This window comes from Plasmodium vinckei (assembly GCF_900681995.1).
Source record: "Plasmodium vinckei vinckei genome assembly, chromosome: PVVCY_10".
Lineage (NCBI taxonomy): Eukaryota > Apicomplexa > Aconoidasida > Haemosporida > Plasmodiidae > Plasmodium > Plasmodium vinckei.
The window spans coordinates 1,202,671-1,220,296 of NC_051302.1; the positions used below are offsets into that span (position 1 = coordinate 1,202,671).

The 17,626-nt window shown below is 23.1% G+C and overlaps 6 protein-coding genes across 6 annotated transcripts; 4 read left to right on the plus strand and 2 right to left on the minus strand.

Annotated features, from left to right (window-relative positions):
- Positions 1–1,120: 1,120 nt before the first annotated feature.
- On the plus strand, positions 1,121–3,868 carry PVVCY_1003190 (protein SEY1, putative; the record flags this gene model as incomplete). Its single annotated transcript, XM_008625764.2, has 1 exon — positions 1,121–3,868. One exon carries the CDS (start codon positions 1,121–1,123, stop codon positions 3,866–3,868), a length of 2,748 nt encoding a protein of 915 aa, XP_008623986.2.
- A 1,014-nt stretch (positions 3,869–4,882) lies between these two features.
- PVVCY_1003200 (conserved Plasmodium protein, unknown function) lies at positions 4,883–5,904 on the minus strand (the record flags this gene model as incomplete). Its single annotated transcript, XM_008625765.1, has 4 exons — positions 4,883–4,954; positions 5,064–5,256; positions 5,386–5,539; positions 5,661–5,904. The coding sequence occupies 4 exons, from the start codon at positions 5,902–5,904 to the stop codon at positions 4,883–4,885; spliced, it is 663 nt and encodes a 220-aa protein (XP_008623987.1).
- A 672-nt stretch (positions 5,905–6,576) lies between these two features.
- PVVCY_1003210 (zinc finger protein, putative) lies at positions 6,577–7,328 on the plus strand (the record flags this gene model as incomplete). Its single annotated transcript, XM_008625766.1, has 2 exons — positions 6,577–6,782; positions 7,112–7,328. The coding sequence occupies 2 exons, from the start codon at positions 6,577–6,579 to the stop codon at positions 7,326–7,328; spliced, it is 423 nt and encodes a 140-aa protein (XP_008623988.1).
- Positions 7,329–7,832: 504 nt separating this feature from the next.
- Positions 7,833–9,029, minus strand: PVVCY_1003220 (dimethyladenosine transferase, putative; the record flags this gene model as incomplete). The annotated part of the gene is made up of 1 exon (XM_008625767.1): positions 7,833–9,029. One exon carries the CDS (start codon positions 9,027–9,029, stop codon positions 7,833–7,835), a length of 1,197 nt encoding a protein of 398 aa, XP_008623989.1.
- Positions 9,030–10,606: 1,577 nt separating this feature from the next.
- On the plus strand, positions 10,607–12,316 carry PVVCY_1003230 (serine C-palmitoyltransferase, putative; the record flags this gene model as incomplete). Its single annotated transcript, XM_008625768.1, has 1 exon — positions 10,607–12,316. The coding sequence occupies one exon, from the start codon at positions 10,607–10,609 to the stop codon at positions 12,314–12,316; it is 1,710 nt and encodes a 569-aa protein (XP_008623990.1).
- Positions 12,317–13,667: 1,351 nt separating this feature from the next.
- PVVCY_1003240 (conserved Plasmodium protein, unknown function) lies at positions 13,668–16,670 on the plus strand (the record flags this gene model as incomplete). The annotated part of the gene is made up of 1 exon (XM_008625769.1): positions 13,668–16,670. The coding sequence occupies one exon, from the start codon at positions 13,668–13,670 to the stop codon at positions 16,668–16,670; it is 3,003 nt and encodes a 1,000-aa protein (XP_008623991.1).
- Positions 16,671–17,626: the final 956 nt, after the last annotated feature.

Here is a 17,626-nt window from a genome sequence, read left to right on the forward strand (position 1 = left end):
ATTATTAACATTACAGTATTATTGTTAATTTCTCTCTTAGTTTAATTATGTATTAACTATTAAAGAAAATATAAACAAACATTTTTTTAATATCATTTCATTATTTATATAAAAATAGAATAAATCCAAAATTCTTTATTTAATATATATTCGGGGTATAGCAAGTACTCTATCTTTTGTTGTTTGTAAAGCATATACATAATAATGCATGCCTATATATATACATAATATATAATTATATATTAATTAATTTTTTTTGAGTATGCATAAATATGTACACGAAGAATATATAGCAATGCACGTATCCTATATGCATAAAAGGATAAACCATATTAATAAAAATACAAGAATTAAAAAAATAATATTCTATAAATAATATATTTTATTATATGTATATTAGTGCATATTTATTCATTTAATTTAACGTTAGAATTCTATTCTTTTGTAGAAAAGGCGTGAGAAAAAAAAATTATAAGAAATATTTTAAAGAAATATTTATCATTAGGAAAACAATTATATTAATACTAATAATAAAATTATCCGTGCTTATAGAATTGATTAATTTAAGGAACTTATTATTATAAATTTTCATATGCTTATTATGTAAAAATTATATTTACATAGTAAGATTGTTTGTACAATATGTACATGTATTTGTCACATTGATATGTGGTATCCTACGCCTACAATATATATATAGATATATATATACATATTTATATTAATTAATTTTATATCTTATCAATTGTTATATATCCAACATTTGAGGAATATCTTTTGTAAAAGAATTCGTGGATTAACGTTTATTCATGTTTATAGAATTTATGTTCCGTTGTTTTTTATAAAATAAACAAATTTTTTTTAGTATAAATATTTAATCACTATTTATATTATTGTAATTTAGAGAGTAGTATTACTAACATGCGCATTTTCAAAGACCTATAGTCATTATATGTACAAATACTTTTTTGAACGATCATAAAAGTAGTGTTGTACCTTATTGATAAGCTATTATATTGCAATTTTAAGAAAAAAAAAAAAAAGTGAAGCAAAGTAAGTAAATATACTTGTTTGTATATATAAAGAGAGAAAAATAAATTGATAGATTTATATTATTTTTATGAAAATGGCAAATGTGAGCAAAACCCAGATAATTGACTATGAGGGGCATATCATAGATGATTTAAAAGAATGGATGAGCGACAATAAGTTGTCAAATTTAGGGTTTAATTACAATGTAATAGCAATATTAGGAAGTCAGAGTAGTGGTAAAAGTACACTATTAAATAATTTATTTAAAACATCATTTGAAGTTATGAATACAAAGTTGGGACATAGTCAGACTACTCAAGGATTATGGTTAAGTTATGATAAGTTTGAAGATGAATTATCAGGTGAATCTAGTGAGGGTAAAGATGGAAAATCCAAAAATAAAAGTGGTGATAAGCCTGTTGTAAATCCAACCCTAATTTTAGATGTAGAAGGTAATGATTCTAAGGAAAGAGGAGAGAATAGATTAACTTTTGAACATAGATCTGCTTTGTTTTCACTTGCATTAGCAGATTGTGTGATTGTTAATTTATGGTATCACTCTTTAGGTAATTTTACTGCATCTAATTATGGATTATTAAAAACAGTTATGGAAGTCCATTTAGAATTATTTCATCAAAACGTAAATTGTCCTAAAACAATTTTAATGTTTACTGTAAGAGATTGGTTTGAAGAATTTGCTCCTTTAGATGTAATTAGAGAAAAGATTATCGAAGAATATGTAAATAAAATATGGCAAGAATTAAAGAAACCTGCATCGTCAAAAAAAGCAAAAGTTGACGATTATTTTATTATTGAAGTTGTTGGGTTATCTCATGGTATTATTAAAAAGGATGAATTTTTAAAAGATATAAAACGTTTAAGGCATAGATGGATATATGAATTAAGACCAATAAACTATTCGAGAAACATCCCAGCTGATGGTTTTGCTCAATATTGTCATAATATATGGAATACCATAGTAAAACAATCACAATTAGATATTCCATCACAACAAGAAATGCTTGCAACTTTTAGATGCCAAGAAATAAAAAATAATGTATTAAATAGTGTAAGTGGTATGATTAAAGAAAAGACAATTGATTCTAAAAATAGATATATTGAAAATTTTAAAACATGGGCAGAAACTGAGATTATTGAAAAAAGTGTAAATGAATATTTAATAGATGCATCTAGATATCAAAAAAATATATGTTTAAAAACATTAGAAGAATTATTAGAAACATTATTTATACAATTACAAACTATTGTTGATAATAATTTAAATTATACTCAAAGAATTTTATCTTCTAAATTTTCTAAAGAATTAAATAGTATGTATAGTATATGTACAACTGATAAAGGCTACTTCTTATTTAGTAGTGATAAAAATGTAGATGTAACAGAACAAGATGAGAATTTATCAAATATGGATAAATCAGGAGAAAGTATTAAAAGGGGAAATCAAAGTAAGTGTATCAATTTATGGTCTAACTTTTTATATAATGCAGATATGTTAGAATATACTACAATAAGTAATTTTTATGATCAATATAAAAAATGTACTATAGAAATTGCTGAAGCAAGTATAGCTAGTAATGAAAGTAAAGGTAGTCAAGAAAAAAAGAATCACGATTTTAATTATAAAAATTCATTAACAATATTAGCTACATCTATTTATAAAGATACAAACAGAATTAGAAGTGTACAATGTAACATTTTAATTGAAAGAATTAGGGCCACAATTAAAGAAGAATTAAAAAATGTTGATAATATGTTAGTAACTGTTAAATGCTCAAAAGATTATTGGGATTATATATTAAAAATAATAAATAAATTAGAAGATCATATTTATACAAATTTATCAAAATCTTTTGTAAATCTAAAAACAGGAATAAATACAACATATCTAAATAATGGAGATAATATATATGCAAGATTAAATACTAATACTGATTATGGTTTTGCATATTCTCATAATGACCAAATGTATGACTTTTCAGATGACGAGAATATAAGTTATGATGAAATAGATACTGAAATAGATCAAAGTAAAAATGATATGGAAAGTTTATTTAATAGTAAAAAGTTTGAAATAATTACAAAAAAAAGTAAAAAAGAAAAATATGTTAGTACTATAAATAATGATTTAACTAAAGAAATGAATAATAAAAAACTTATTTTAGAATTAAAAAATTTTTATACTGAAATAATTATAGATGCATTAAAAATTAAATTAGATGAAATATCCAATGATATAGCTAATATAATTATTAATAGATTTGAATCTGTTTTTAATTATGATGAAATTGAACAACCAAGACAATGGAGAAATATATCTGTAGTTGAATTAAAAAATATTTTCCGAGTATCAAAAGATTATGCATTTTTAATAGTTGAGATTCTTCAAAAAAATATAAAAATTGATAAAATTGATAAGCATTTACCAAATAATTTTATAAATACTGATATTATTGAAAAGGGAAAAAGTAAAGCTAAAAAAAGAATACAAGAAATATGTAGAGATGCTCAATATATACAAGAAACTGGAGGACAAATGAGTTTAAAAAATGTTCCATTTGCTTTTTGGGTTATTTTATTAATTTTAGGATGGAATGAACTATTAATGTTTACTCGTTTATTTTTTAGATTAAATATTATTCTTCCAATCTTTATGGCTTTTATAATTATCGTTGGTTCATGTCTTTATACTGGAAATGCTCAGGTCCTTTCTTATCTAAATAAAATTGCTTTCATTATAATAAAGAATTCATATAATTTTTATAAGCACCTACAAACAGTTGGAAATCAACCAACCAAACCAGAGAAAGTTGATTAAGTTGTAATATACTACAGTGCAATATTTATTCCTATTTTTTTTTTTTTTATTAATATCCCGTATATTTGCAACTGTTTTTTTGCAATATTTATGTACACAATTATGAATTGCCTATTTTGTAATTTTAAAACCTTTAATTTTTATTTTTAATATTTATATATATTTCGTTTGTTCGTCGTTTTACATATTTACTATGTTTTCCTTTTTTTTCTTAATGCTCAATTTTACTAATTTTTTTTATATATATATTTTATGCCTTTTTTTTTTTGTTAAAAATTTTTGTTATATATATAATGATAAAAAAATAAAGGAACTTATTAAACTTGTACTTAACCATATTATTTTACTTAAACTCTTTTATATATATATACTTTGAAGCATAGACAATTATGTAATAAAAATGAAAATCTTTTGACAAATTAGTGCCATTAGCATGTTCTAAAAATGGCTAACTGTGTGTAAGGAAAATTTAATTCAAATTGTAACATGATCTAAGCAAGTAGCCATTTGTTCTTATTCTATTTGCAAGAAATAAGCCGCCCAACATGTCCATACAATTGTATAGGGGTCCTACCCCTTTGTCAAATTCGATTTATATTATAAATTAATATTTATTATAATTTAAAAAGTGTTGTTATGTTTGCTTTGCTTATGAAAAACTGTATTTTTTTTAATGTAGGAAATATGTTTATATATCGAAAAAAAATAAAAAATTGTAGAAAGCGCAACTGAAAAAATTGCTTTAAAATTATAGTTTAAAAAGTTGTTATGAGAAAACAAAATCTTAAAGTTACAAAAAAAAACTAAAAAAAACTAAAAAAATATTAACCAAATTTGTTTAGTTAAAACTGTTGAAAATTCAAGTGTCACATATTTGGGAATTTTTTGTAATTTTTGTAATTTTTTGAATTTTTTGCAATTTTTCAAATGTGTTATGATTAGCATTTTTCTCTTTCCCACCTGTTTTAAAAAAATAATATTTTACTACCATTTTTATCGTTTTCAATTTGTTCCCTATTTATATATGCAACTTCCCAAGTCCTCTTTTAAGGCATTATTTATCAACGTGCTCACATCATTGTACAGCTAAAAATGATGAAAAATAAGACATGCAATGAATGTAGAAAAATAGGGATGTAGGAATGAGTAAACAAATTTGCATTGGTGTAGTAAAATGCTTTTTTTTTCTCCTTACCTTACTAGCTACGTTATAAAAATTAAATACCATAGAGGATACATATTTGTAATTATCTTGAGGCATATAAGATTTTGCATATGGCATAAACATAACTGAACATTTCATCAATGCGCATAAAAAAATTATTAAGTATATTATTTTAAATACAGGTTTTACAAATCCGTCCCATAGCAGCATACTTAGTAGATAGCTAAACAAAACAAATAAATGAGTGTCAATATGTGTACCCACATTGTATTGTACATGGCTATGCTATATATTGATAGTTTCAAGTGCACACACTTTAGCATAGTCTGCTTTTAAGTTTAGTTTGACTTACATTATGTATATCCATTCAATTATGGTAAAAATGGCTGAAGATAAAAGAAGAAATCCTAAGGTATTTGGCTTCTCATTAAACATGGAATATAATTGTATACTTATAGGGAATAAGTCGGGGGACTTTCTGAACCAATTAAGGTGAAATATCGACTCTGCAATTGTAATAAATACGAAAAAAAAAAAAGTCATAATTAGTTTTTACTACATTTATTACTATACCTTTTTATTGTTTTATCATTTTGTAGAATTATTTTGCATATTTTTAAAACATACTTATAGGTTTTGGTAGGATAGGACAAGGGGGACCTTTTGCATCCCCTGATTTCCCTCGTCCAAATTTAATACCATTTTGCATTCCTGATTTTGTAGCTTGGTTTTTTTTATTAGCATTGTATAGTGAATTATATACTTCAGTTTCAGAACAGGAATGAACATTATAACACCCATTCCAAACTAAGTGACAAAAAATTGAGTAGGAAAGAATAAAAAAAAGTATTGATAGCCTTTGAAAATCCATTTTATACTTTTAATAAAGCTTTTTAATTTTTTTCTTTTTTTTTTTTTATTCCCTACACCTTAACTTTATACATCCCGTTATTTCATATTTTAATTATAATTACATAGAGTATATTTTATTACATATTATTTAAGAAAAAATAAATATATTTTTTTTTGTTATTTCCAATATAAATAGTATAAATGAAAAATAACAAAGAAAGACGTATTGTGAAAAAAATACTTATACATAATGACGAGTAATATGGAATATAAAAGAAGACACAAAATAGTATTATGCCTCAATAAATGGCAAAAAAAAAAAAAAAAAACAAAAGAAAAATATAATAAATTAAAATAAGAATACTAATTTTAATAATTATTCCATTATATATATAATTATATATTTTTTCCTAATTTTATTAAATAATTTTGGAAAAAAAAATATTAAAATAATGTTAAAATTTTGAATAGTTTTATTTTTGGGCATGTTTTTATATATTATGCCCTCCCTCCTTTTTTTAATTTGTATTCAGCGTTATTTTTATTATACCTTTAATTATTTTTCAATTTTTTTTCCCCCTTATTTGGTTTATTTTCACAATTTCTTGACTTATTTCTTTGCATATTTTAATTTTTTATAATAATCTAACTCTTTAAATGGTGTATAAAAGCTACTTATTTAATTTTTTTAATGGGAAGAAAACGGCTTGATAAAAATACAAAAAATATAAAAAAACGGAAAAGAAAGAAGGGGTCTGATAGTGAAGATGAAGATATTGAAATAACTAATACGAATGTCCATTTAAATAAAAACTTATCAGTATCATATAAATTTAAGCAAAGAGAAAAAGTTGATATAAACCTAATTTTAGCACAAGATGAGGCCGATGCTTCAAAGTAAGTGAAGAAAAAGAAAGAAAAAGAAAGAAAGAAATAAAAAATATCCAGTTTTGCATGATATATAAATTATGTTTTTTTCCGTGGGTATATTACATGTTTCCATTTCATAGAGACTTCTCCAATGTGCATAATTATTATATGACAAAGGTGTAATATAAATGTATGTGTTTTGGTTAGTTTGTTGTGGAAATATTAGCATGACTGTTCATGTTGATAAGTCCTTATTTACAATTATTTATTTACGATTATTTATTTACGATTATTTATTTACGATTATTTATTTACAATTTATATTTACAATTATTTATTTACCTACTTTTTTGAAGAGTCAAAAGTTACTGTTGGACAAAAGTCGGAAGTGGAATGAGCTCCTTAACAAAAAGAAAATTTTGTGTCGTGTGTGGGTTCGAAGGAAAATATAAATGTTTAAAATGTTATGAGCATAAACCAGTTTCATATATTCGATATTATTGTTCATTAAATTGTAAAAAAATACATGACGAGTCATCTTGTTGTAAATCGAAAATGTTTGACATTTGGTAAGAGCTAGGAAAAAGACAAAAACTTATTATAATAGAAAAGAGATGGTAAAATAATGAAACAATTTTTTTATCTATTACTTATTAATTTTTCGAATTTTTTTTGTTACTTTATATTTTGGTAAATAATTTTGTAAATATTGACGTAGTATATAATAATGTCATTATATGCTACTTGTTCGAGTTATGTAACTTTTTATAAATTAAATTGTGCATGCTTACAAATATTTAACATATTTTAAAACATTTTTGTTGTTTTATTATTTAAAAATTGACAAAAAAATAGTTTAAAAAAAAAAAATTAAAATATACAAATACAATAAAGTAAAGAAATTAATTCTATACAAATTTTTATTAATTATATAAAAAAATTAACGTATGCAATAAAGGCGCATATTTTTAATTAAAAGAGTGTGCATATCATTTATGAAAATTTTATAAAATTATGTGAATATGCACATGGATAGCACTTCTACTGTGATATTAAGTCTCGAAAGTGCTTAAGATTTTAATTAGAGGTAGAATCATCACTTTCCTCATTATCTGTTTGGTCATCATCACTAAAATTTTCATTTATTTGTTTATTTTTATTTTTTTTCTTGCTTTTTTTCTGACCATTCATGTGATTATCTTGTTTTTCATCTTCTTCATCCTCATCATCTAAAAATACATTTGCTGAATCTACTCCCTTAGTATTTGCTATGTTAAAAAATCGAATACCTTTTTTATTAAACTCTAGTAATAGTTTTAAAAAGTCATTTTCATCTAAATTAATGCTTCTTACTTCTTCCATTTCTAATTCTTTTAATGTGTCGAGACAAAAGGTTTTAAAACTATAATTTATTGGAATAACATTATTAAAAGTACAATAATTTTTATAATTATGTTCTAACATATTTAAGACTGCATTCCGTTTAAAAATAGCATGAAGAGTTTTCCTTTTCCTACTAAAACATATTCTTAGTAAGTTATCCCATTCATCAAAATTGATCATGGAATTATTTTCTTTTGGAATGAGTTTTAAAACAATACTATCAACTTTTGGAGGTGGATTAAAACTACTTCGATCAACATTACAAACTTTTATGACTCTACAAAAGAGTTTTACATTAACAGTTAATCTGCTATAATTACTATCACCAACATTTGCTAACATTCTTTCAGCAAATTCTTTTTGAAACATTAAAACTGCACATTTAAATAAAGGACGATGAGCTATTAATTTAAATATAAGAGGGCTTGATATTTTATATGGTATATTAGCAGTACATACATCAAATCTTGGAAAAATTGTTTTAATAGCATCACCTTCGTATACTTCTAAATTATTATATCCTTCATATAGGCATCTTTTTTTTACTTCACTAATCATTCTTGCATCAATATCTATTGTTATTACTTTTTTAGCTAGTGGTAATAATTTGATAGTTAAATTCCCAGTACCACATCCAATTTCTAATACTACATCCGAACTTTTTATTTTTGCTGCTATTATTATTTTATCTAATATACCTGGATTTTTTAAAAGATGTTGTCCATGTTTTTTAAATAATACCATATTCATTCTATTTCCATTGTTTACTTTGGATGTAGATATATTTCTTTGCTTCCCTTTTTTATTAATTCCATCATTAACTAAATTTTTTAAAAACCCAGTATTCTTACTAGCATTATTATGATATCCTTTATTTTGTTTAATCACCATTATTTTATTATTTTTTTTTAAAAATTTGGAAAAATCATTAAGTAAAGAATATTTACATAACATATCATTTGAATTGGTAGAGTATATATCTGTCAATTTTAAATTGTACTAAAGAGTTTGAAAAAAGATTGTAGATTTCTTTCGATCATAATTTTGTTGTATTATATTTAATACTTATGTAATCGAATTTTTTTATTTTTTTATTTTTTATATTGTTTTCTTCGATAATTTTTATTTGGTTTATTCGATTATTTTTAGTTTGATCTTTATATATTGGTATGCTGATCTAATTATTTTACATTATTAAATAAATTTTTTTTTCTACTTTATAATGTTGCACGTATTTTTACTTATATATATAAATATTTACAATTTTAATCCTAATTTTTTTAACTTTTTTGATATATTATTTCCTGCATAATATTATGGATACATGAAAAAATGCATATATTGAGGTAGGCCTATCAACCCAAATTTAACTGCAAAATTTTGTAGAAAAATATTTTTTTTTAATTTTTTTTTTTTTTTTTTCAATTAAAAATATTTTGTTTTTAAAACATGTTTATTTTTATTTTAAAATGACACTTATATTTAATTATTTTTTTGTTATGTTTTTGTTTATAAAAATAAGCATATTATTTACATTTGAAGGTGTTTGGGATTTATATAAAAAAATATGTGCATAATATTCTTTTCCAATCTGTGTAACATATATTTATTTTTTATATAAATTTTGACAAATATTTTTTTTTGTGTGTTTTTCATTTTATTTATGTATTATGCTTGCACATTTATTAAGGCTTATAAACATTTTAGAGGTTATTATAAGTATAAAGTTTCTCCGTTTTTCTTGGATTTGTTATGATACATTCAAATTTAATATACAACAAAACTCGTATTAAGCATTAAGCAAACATGTGTAACATTTATAATTAAAACAAATTAAATAGTGTAAACACTATATATAAAGATAGAATAAAAAAACAAAAAAAAACATAATACAACAATTATTTGTAATGTGTATCCAATGTGATATATTTTTTAAAATATAATTGCCCTCCCTAATTCATATTTCTGTATATATTTAAAAAAAAAAAAATACTATACTATTTTTGAAGTAATTCTTATATGCAGAATATGTATATGAATTCAAATATTTTCATATATGTTAAGAAAATATATAAATACAAATATTTTTTGTTGTGTATACATTTTTAACACTATTTCATCAATGGGTGTGCAACATATTTGACTTTTTTTTTTTTTTTTTCAAAAATTCATACTGTGATAAAATATATATTTTTTATTTGATCATGTGCATGGATACGTACATTTATATGTGTGAATAAATAAATTAGTTAGGCAAAAATTGAAAGCTGTCCTGTTGTTGTTTTACAAATTTGGTGGGTGTCCATTAGGGGAGATACAACTACTCGAGTAAAATTAGCTCGATACTGATACGTATTTTATTATAAAGGGAAAGCATAGTTTAAGTTTGCATAATAAGGGAAATAATTTAAAAAAAAAAAATTAAACCAGCTAAAGCATATTAAGAGATAACAGACGAAGTAGAAATCATGTCAATAAATAAACTTATGAACCCTAGCTGTGGAATAGAATTTGACAACATATATCAATATAATGTTGTAAATTACTTAATAGCAATAATTATATTATTTGCTATAATATTAGCAATATTTAATGAAGATGCTGCATCGGGGTCACCTAAATTATCCTGGATATTGGGAGAATTTTTACCAATGCCACATTCCCTTTTTGGTGGAAACTCATATATAGAAAATAAATTATTTAAAAAGAAAAGGGATAGAAAAATAAGTACATTTATAAGTTTAGCATATCAACTTATTATAAAATTAAAAAAATCAATTTCTGAGGGGAAACTAATTGATTTACTAAAAGAATGGACAACATATGCAATAGGAAAATTAAGTTTATATAAAAATTATATTATACTAAATTATAAAGCAGAATCAAAAAAACATATATTTTATTTATTATTAAAACAAAAATATAATTTACCTATTAAAAAAAATGAAAAAGAATATGAAAGTTATATAGATGCTAAAAGAGAATTAATTAAAAGAGATAAATGGGCATATATGTTAAGAGTATCTGATGTTAAAAATGAATATATTTTATGTGAAAATAAAAAAGTAAGAACAATGTCATCATATTCTTATCTTGATTTTGTAAGGGAACCAGAGGTACAAAACTATGCTATCAAAATTGCTTCTGAATGGTCTACTGGAAATCATGGACCACGAATGTTAGGAGGAAATAGTCAAATATTACGAGACTTAGAAAAAAAACTTGGTAAATTTTATGGAAGAAATGATTCTATATTATCTGTATGTGGTTTTTTAGCTTGCATGTCAGGTATATTAGCTGTATCGACACCAGCAGATTTAGTTTTATATGATAATCGTACACACACATGTGTAAAAATAGGTATTCAAACATCTGGAGCAAAAGCATTTTCATTTAAACATAATGATTATAATGATTTAGAATTATTATTATTAAAACATAGAAGTAAATATAGAAACTGTTGGGTTTGTTTAGAATCCGTTTATTCAATGGATGGTGATATACCACATCTACCATCATTTAAAAAATTATGTATTAAATATAATTCTAGATTATTTGTTGATGAAGCTCACGGATTAGGAGTATTAGGAAAAACTGGAAGAGGATTAGAGGAATATTATAATATGCCTGGATCAGTAGATATGATTGTTGGTACATTTAGTAAGTCGATTAGTTCTGTGGGTGGATTTATTGTAGCTTCTGATGAAGTTATTGAATTTTTAGATATACATTGTATAGGTAATGTTTTTTCTGCGCCATTACCAGCATATTGTGCTGGAGCTGCATTAAAAGCTCTTGAACTGATAGATTCCCAACCATGGAGAATAGAAAAACTTAAATTTAATTCAAAATATTTAAGGAATGGATTAAAGAGTGGTTTAAATTTATGGCCTCAAAATTACCCAGAGTGTAATAAGTATATTATCGAAGGTGATGATGATACTAGTGTTATACCTGTTGTTTATCCCAATGATGCTGATAGGTTATTAAAAATATGTACACTTTTACGTACTAAAAAATGGCTAGTTTCTGCTGTGATATATCCAGCTTGCCCTTTAAAATACCCCAGATTTAGAGTCACTGCTACATGTGCTTATACAATAGAATGTATGAATGAATTTATAACAGACTTAGTTAATATAACAGTTAGCATACCCCCATCTCCCATTGAAACGTAATGAAATCTTTTAAGATCATAGTAGAAAGGGAAAAAATGAATATATATAAGCACAATACAAAACTATGACCGCCGAGTATATTTTGTAATACTATACTAAATGGATGGCATATACCTGATAATATAACAGAATTTTATTTGTTAATTTTTATTATATCTTAATTTTTTTTGTTGATTAAAATTTATTATGATTCCTTTTTTTTATTTATCAAGCACACACACACCATGTGCATGTAAAAATTTGAATAATTTCGTTGGTCTCCGAACATGTTTGTTTTTTTCATATGATATCATTTTTTATATACAGTGGCTCAAAGGAGCTATATATGTATACACACACATATGGGCATTTCAATAACAGCTAGTTAAGTATGCCACATATAGTAAATATGTTATATTTTTTTTTTTTTTTCTTTTTTGTTTATATGATATTTTTTGGTAATACACATTAAATTGTGTGTAATCGAAAACGCGTTAAACTGAAAAATATAATTTATAAACATATTCTAAAGTTTATAAAGGTATAATGAATAGCGGCTTAAGACATTTTTTAAATGCTCCTATACCATTTAAGGAGGATACATGACAAAATAGTTAAATTGGCATAAAAAGATTGAAAATAATGCATGTAAAACTGTTTAAATTATGTTTGCTAATGTTTATATATATTTTTTTTTTTGCCACATTTTGTGCTTTTTTCACCTTATAATGTGACAAGAATATAGTGGGATGCTTAAGTTTTAAAAAAATTATATGCGTGCATTGTTAAGTGGTAAATGTTTAATAAATGTGTAGGTATGTCCAAAAAAAAAAATACATTAACTTATTATTATTATAGTGTAGTAAAAATAAACATTTTTATGATTAACCCATTCATGATTAATTAATTATTCATTGTTTTATTTATTTTTTTTTATGTCATATACTATCATAAGGTCATATTTACATGCCAAAAAATCCACAAATAAATAAAAGTATAACAAAGTAAAACGAAATAAAATATGATGAAATATGAAGGCTTGAATTTTTTATGTATTAAACAAAATATACATAAATTATTTATGTAAAAAAAAATAAAAAAAAAATTAATGTGTATGCATAATAAATATGAAATATCTTCCATATATTTGTGAGCATACTTTATTTGAAGAATGCTAAATGTGTGTATTTATTTTTTTCGTTTTTATCAAAATAATTTAAAAAAATATATATGTAATATTATGTGATTTGGATGGTAATATAATTATTTAAAAATAGTTAGCATGATATAATGATTGATACAAGATATTTTCATAATTAAAAAGTAAACAAAAAAAAGTGAACAAAAAAAAGTGAACAAATTTTGAAACTAAATGGGAGATATATATAATGATAGTAAATATGAAAATATTGTAAATGGCAAATCTCAAATAGGAATAGATGAAAATTATAAATCCCGTAATACAAGATATAATGAATTATATAATAAATATTATGACAATAAAAATAAAGTTAAAGAAAAAGACAATAAAATGAATTCATATTATGATAATAAATTAAATGAAATATTAAGAAGAAGAAGAAATATTATAGAGAATAATCAAAGTGATGAAGATCCTCGATTGGTATATCCACGTGATGAGTCTAATAATTCACAAACAAAAAGATTTAACAGAAATATCACGGATGTAATAAATAAATATAGGAATAGTATAGGAAATGGACATAGTAGAATTCATAGTAAAAAAAAAAAAAATATAAATAATTCTAGATATACATATTGTGATGAAAGAAATATGTCTATATCCAATGATCGAAATATGTTATTAAATACAAGATATAATCTTTTAGAGAATCCAAATAAAAATATAATTCAAATTGATGATAGAAAAAAAATAAATCTTTACAAGGATACATCAGCTTTAGACAATTTTACTCATCACTCTTATCGAAATCAAAGTAAAACAAGTCAATGGCTTTATGAGTCTAAAAATCATAATGAAAGAACAGTATCTCCAAATTATTACCCTACTGATAATTTTAGTATAAAACAAAAAAAAAATAAAATTGATAGTAGTAATATAATTAATAGTTTATCAAGAGGGGATACAAATATTAACGATGATCTTAAATATTATAAAAATGGAAGAAGTCAATATAAAGATGAAATTGGTAGGTATGATGCATATTCCCATTTATCATTATATAGCAATTTTGGTGAAAATAATTTTAAAAATAATCCTGATTTTTTTCAAAAATGTCCTAGTGAATCATTATGTGTAGATAATTATAAAATGATGTTAAAAAAGGGAAGCTTAGTAAAACCTGATAATAATATGAAGCATACGAGATTGAAAGGAAATAATGAAATATATTCGAGTAGCGAACTAGGACAATCAGATATGGATAGAGGAATGAAATATGAAAAACCATTTTATCGATTGTCTAATCATATCACAGATGAATTAGAAACAGAGGATATGGGATATTCACATTTTTTAGACAAAGAAAAAAATCGAAAAAAAAAAATTAAAAATAAATTAAAAAGTATGATGAGTAGAAGAAATTCAGTAAATGAAAAATATGATAATATTAATAGACCTTATACAATAAACAATTTTAATCGATTTGAAAATTCAAGTCAATACAGTGATGATGAGGATGGTGAAAATAGTTATAACATTGGGAAGTATGATCAAAGTAAAGATAAAATATATAAAAATCTCAACTGTTCTGATGCTATCACAAAATATAAATCAAATACATCTTCTCTATATAATGACAAAAATACAATTTTAAACACATCACAACTAGAAAATTATGATCAAAATAGGATACTAATAAATAGTTATTCTGGTAATCCATATTTTATAGATAATAAATTTGACCATATTTATCAAAATGATGAAAGAAAATTTAAAGAAAGAAAAAATTATGGAAAAAAAAATATGATCGATACAGGACATTTAAATAATATAGATGCAGAAAGTGTAAATTCAAATAATGTCAAAAGTACACAGTTGCATATTAGTCGTATCTCACATGGCTCTAATGATTTTTCTACTTTATATGATTATAGTAATAATTCAAAATATAGACACAGTAATAACAATCGCGACCAAAGTATTGGAACACATAAAAGAAATCAATATTTAAATCGTGACAAAATAAATAATTTATTTTTAGAAAATAATAAAATGTCATCAACTAATTTACATACAACAAATTGTAGTGACACACATAAATCGATTCATAATTCTCAATATACCAACTATGGTAATTATGGTTTAAATGAAAACAATAACAATCTTGGTACTACTTCAAATTATTATAATAATTGGGAAGGAAGTAATACTTTGTTGTCAGCTAGCCATTTTTCTACAAAAAATAAAACAAAAAGAAAATCCAAAAGCAGAAATAATTCACAAATATCTAGAGAATATATTTTTACCCAAAATGATGAAATGGAAAACAATAAATGTTATAATGACATAGATGAAGAAGATCATATTAGTTTGTCAAATAAACATAATGAAATACTGAACAGGCAAGGTAAATATCCTTTAAATGACATGCGAAATAGCTATAATTATCATCCCGATTATGCCGAAAATTATAATGACATGTTTTGTGGTGTTAATATTTTTTCAAAAAATAAAAAAAAAAAAAATATGAAAAAAAGTACAAATTCTGATTTACCGACAAAACTAAAAAAAGAAATATTATTAGACAGTCTTTTAAATCATGATGATGAGGATCATGAAGATATGGGTTATCCTGAAAACGGATTATATGCAAAAGAAATAAATCAAAGAGGTGATAAATTGAAAAAAAGGTATAGCAGAGAAGAAGATACAAACAATCCACATACATATCAATATGGTATTTTCAATAATTTAAAACATAGATTATTTACACGACCTATGCATATTGATGATTTAAATGGGGATAACTATGATGCCAATTATGATGTAAATTATGGAGAACCATATGATGATTCAAATTATGAAACAAATTATTATTATGACTATACACAAAGGTGTAATAGTAAAAATATAAATAATTATAATGAAAGTTTTTATGAACAAAATAATCAGAATAATAATAAAAAGTTTTCATTAAGCTCATTATATTATCAAGAAATATTTGTTTTAATTTTAATTTATATTTTTAAAATGATATATTATATTATTTATTATATTTTTCATTTTTTTAAGCAATTTTCAATTTATTTATTTAATAAAATAAATAGAGTTTCACCAAAATATATAATTATTTCAGTTATTGTTTCGTTGCCATTTTTATTGTTTGTCTTGTCCTCATTATTACTATCTTATAGAAGTTTGAACATTGATTATTATGATCGGGATATTTGACCAAACAAAATAAGGAAGATAAAATAAAGACAAACTAATTTTTTCCACAATTTGTATTTACCCATTTTGTATTCCATTTTTTAATTATATATTTCCTCTATAATATTTGTGTCATTCCTTTGAATGTAAAAAAGTAACAATTTTTTCCGTTCTTTCATAATTTTCAAATTTAGTAATGCTCACATTTTCGTAAATGTGCTTTATACATACCATATTTATGTGTGTGTTATGCTTACAGGTCTCATATGTATATATATATATATATATATATATATATATATATATATATATATATGTAAGGGCCATAATTTTTTTTATAATTTTTTTATAATTTTTATTTACAAATTATTTTAAATATTTGTTAAAATATGTTTATCTTTTTATGCATTTTTTAATTTATATCATTCTACACAATTTGCATATGTGTATTTTTTATTTTGTTTAAATAATGTAACTTAAACTTTTAAAAAATTATCACTACCTATATTTTTAGCTTGTTATTTTAGCTTGTATTTTAGCTTGTATTTTAGCTTGTTATTTTAGCTTGTATTTTAGCTTGTATTTTAGCTTGTTATTTTAGCTTGTATTTTAGCTTGTTATTTTTTTTTTTTTTTTTTTTTTTATTTCAAATTAGCTACATAGTTGGTATGTAGCAAAAGGGTAAAATATTGCACGCACTAATAGGGCATATATTTTATGATTTTTTTCATATATATATTTATTATTTTTTTTGCTTACCCTCTTAAACTTAATTAAGATAGAAATACATAACAATGTAATGGAATATGAGATAATTGTGCATTTTTAGTAAGTTCACAAACTTACTTTAATTTTTTTTTTTTTTATAACAATTAAAGAAAGCAATTTGGTGAGTTACTTTATAAATGTAGCATTCATCAAGTTGTGTGACTAAACTTATTAGAATGAACAAAAGAAAAGTAACCTTAGATTAGCAG